The following is a 3,367-nucleotide window of genomic DNA, read 5'->3' on the forward strand; positions in this document are numbered from 1 at the left end:
ATTTATCTGTTAACTACATAAATATTTAAAAACAATAAGCTTTCTGCTTCAAACAGCAAACATCAGCTATCCCAACCAGCATTAGAATCTGTGTTCCGTTTTGGCTGGTAGTGATTCATATTGCATATCTATATTGCATATACACTTGGCAGAGCAGGAGGCTACTTCTGAGCACATGTCATATTTTCATAGCTTTCACTTTACTGACCTTTAGTCCTCAAGTTCTCAGCACACACACCTCTTCTTCCTGGAGCCCTTTCAGCCACCGCCCTTCAGGCATCTTTTCCTTCCTATCCATCTGCTGCTATTCTCTCTCCTCATTCTATTCCATCATTGATTCTCCAAGCTCCGCCCGCCTTCCAAAGATAATTCTACTGACTGTTGCTATGGACACAACCCTCCTCCTTCTCTATCCCGTGTGAGGTCTCCTTCCAATCCTCCTTCAGGCCCAGCCTTTATCTAGGAGCTTCCCTGTCCTAGATAAAGAGACAGTCTGGGGTCCTCCAGTAGATGCAATCCCCTATCAGGAAAATGTGGAACATTTCTGCCTGGCTGCTGATGTTGATCTTATGGAATGTCCTGAATGAGACTGCAGGTCAGGTCCCACCCCAGGGTTTTAGGTATGCCTCTTATGAAGTGACCATCCCAAGGAAACTGACCCCCAGAAATGGAGAACGGGAACCTCAGGACATCACCTACCTGGTACACATTGAGGGGAAGGGCCGTACAGTGCATCTCCAGCAGAAGAGGAGCTTTGTCCCTAAACACTTCCCCGTCTTCACCTATAGTAAGGAGGGGGAACTCCAGGCAGACTATCCATTCATCAGGGATGACTGTTTCTACCATGGCTTTGTACAAGGAACTCCCTCGTCGTTCGTCACCCTCAGCACTTGCTCAGGGGGACTCAGGGGTCTGTTTCGATTAGAAAATGGGAGCTATGAAATTGAACCTGTCCAGCCATCTACTACCTTTCAGCATGTGGTGTATCGGTTGGAAGAAGAAAGGGGCGCAGTCCGCATGACATGTGGGCTAATGGAGGAAGAGCACAGTCGTCAGGAGGCCATGATCCAGAGCACGGAGAATGTAGCAGCCAAAAGTGCTTCTGGTGGAGAGTGGTGGACACACACCAGGTACATCAAGCTTGCAACTGTGGTAGAACATGAGCGATATGTGAAGTTTAACAGAAATGAAACTCTTGTTATTCTCCGAGTTCTGGATGTCATCCATACTGCAAATTCATTCTATGATCCTCTTTCTGTTCAGTTGTCTCTGGCTGGTCTGGAGATCTGGTCAGAAAAGAACCTCATAAACATTTCTGACAAAATGGGAGGCACACTTAACCATTTCAGACTTTGGAGAAGAGACACACTGCTTAAACGTCTAGTGAATGATGCCGGGCACTTATTTGTGTATAAGAATTATGGACGTACAGCTGGATTAGCATATATAGGAAATATTTGTGATAACCATTGGGCAGCTGCTGTTGAATCATATGTGACTTCCAGTTTGTTACAGTTTTCTGTCATTTTTGCCCATGAACTAGGACATATTCTTGGAATGAGACATGATGATAAATTCTGTCATTGTAGCCGAAAAAAGTGCATTATGGCTCCATATGTGGCAGACACAGATAAGTTTAGCAATTGCAGTTATTCTGCTTATTTTAGAAGAAGGAACTCTCCTTGCTTGTTAATTCCTCCGGACCCTGATAAAATCTATAAGTTCAAATCCTGTGGCAACAAAGTAGTAGAAAATGGAGAGCAATGTGACTGTGGGTCACAAGCTGAATGTGAGTCGGATCCGTGTTGCCAGTCTAATTGTACGTTGCGCTCCGGCGCCATTTGTGCTTTTGGACGGTGCTGCGCCAAGTGTCAATATCTTCCAGCACGGTCCATTTGCAGAGGGAAGACCAGCATCTGTGATCTTCCTGAGTACTGCAATGGGACTTCAGAGAGGTGTCCTGAAGATGTTTATGTGCAGGATGGTGCCCCATGCAGTGATGGCGCATACTGTTATCGTGGGAATTGCACTACTCACAGTGGGCAGTGCAAAATGATATTTGGCAGCAAGTCAACAGTGGCTTTAGAGAATTGTTTCAGAGCACTGAATGTTCAAGGTGATCGCTTTGGCAACTGTGGCCTTAGACATGGAACATACAAGAAATGTGACCCTGAAAATATCCTGTGTGGCCGAATCCAGTGTGAAATTGCTGATAACTTACCTTCTTTGGAGGAACATAACACCATAATTCAGTCATATGCTGGCAGCAGTGAATGCTGGAGTATAGACTACCACAGTGGGATGAAGACAGCTGATATCGGTGCAGTTATAGATGGCACTCCTTGCGGGACTGACATGATGTGTATTGATGGGCAGTGCACGAATGTGTCCCTGTTGAAGTATGATTGCAATGTCACAACGTGCCATAATCGGGGAATATGCAACAGCCACAAACGCTGCCATTGTGAGTACGGCTGGGCTCCTCCCGACTGTCTCAATAAAGGCTACGGTGGCAGCCTTGACAGTGGACCTGCTTCACAGGACAGGAGTGGTGCCATTACAGGAACTGTTGCAGGAACTGTATTTGTCGTCCTTTCTGCTGCCACTGTTGGTCTTGGGCTTGGTCTATATTACAGGAACGTGCTGAAGCAGAAGTTTCGACGAGTGAGTTCAAGTATCTCTCCAGGGGAATCAACAGAGGAATGAAACCCACAGTGAATAAGGCATTATGTATCAGAAGTGTCCAGAGGAAATAATGGGTTGCATGATGTAAAATATGTACTCATCTCAGCAAACTCTTCATAACTGTATTTGTTATTAACAGTTTATTATTGTTCTTCATTGTCTAGTACAGAACAAACAGCAAACCCTTCCCCCCTGCCCTATTCCCTCCCCTTTAGATTTCCCTCTCCATTTTTCAGATCATCTTGTATTTAAAGATTCAAGGTGTCATGTTAATAATTAAGCAAAAATGGTTAAATTAATAGTTACATAGACTTTTTTTTGAAAAAAAATAAGGGAAAAACAAAATAAAAGGGTTGTTTCAAATACTTCGCTTTCCATGCCTGAACTGCTTTTGCGGAGGATCACATTACTCTGCAGGTAATTCAAGATAATGTCCCCATATTATTTGGAATTTAAGTTAGTCACGGCTGACTTAAGTCTCATTCATTTCAGTGGGTCTTCTGTACATAAGGCTTACATTGGATGCGTCTCAAGGGGTTTTATTTGGTTTCCAGTGTTGTAGAATAATACACTTAGCTGTTAAATCATGCAACATACCCCTCTGCCAAGAATGTATCCCACTAAGGCATGGCCATCTTTTACATAGGGGTTTCTGGAACCATGTTGATCCTGGTTACGTCCT

General features: G+C 44.2%; 1 protein-coding gene across 1 annotated transcript; it reads left to right on the forward strand.

Moving 5' to 3' along the window:
- The first annotated feature begins 531 nt into the window (after nucleotides 1-531).
- Nucleotides 532-2,706, forward strand: LOC146357437 (disintegrin and metalloproteinase domain-containing protein 20-like). The gene has a single exon (XM_084827565.1). The coding sequence runs from the start codon at nucleotides 532-534 to the stop codon at nucleotides 2,704-2,706; it is 2,175 nt and encodes a 724-aa protein (XP_084683691.1).
- The last annotated feature ends 661 nt before the right edge of the window (nucleotides 2,707-3,367 follow it).

Source organism: Heloderma suspectum, chromosome 1 (assembly GCF_057233095.1).
Source record: "Heloderma suspectum isolate Gila_16-S chromosome 1, 16-S_ref, whole genome shotgun sequence".
Taxonomy (NCBI): Eukaryota; Metazoa; Chordata; class Lepidosauria; order Squamata; family Helodermatidae; genus Heloderma; species Heloderma suspectum.

What these genes read in the sequence shown, in the direction of transcription:
- LOC146357437 (XM_084827565.1), top strand. Translation starts at nt 532, where the DNA reads ATGTGGAACATTTCTGCCTGGCTGCTGATGTTGATCTTATGGAATGTC.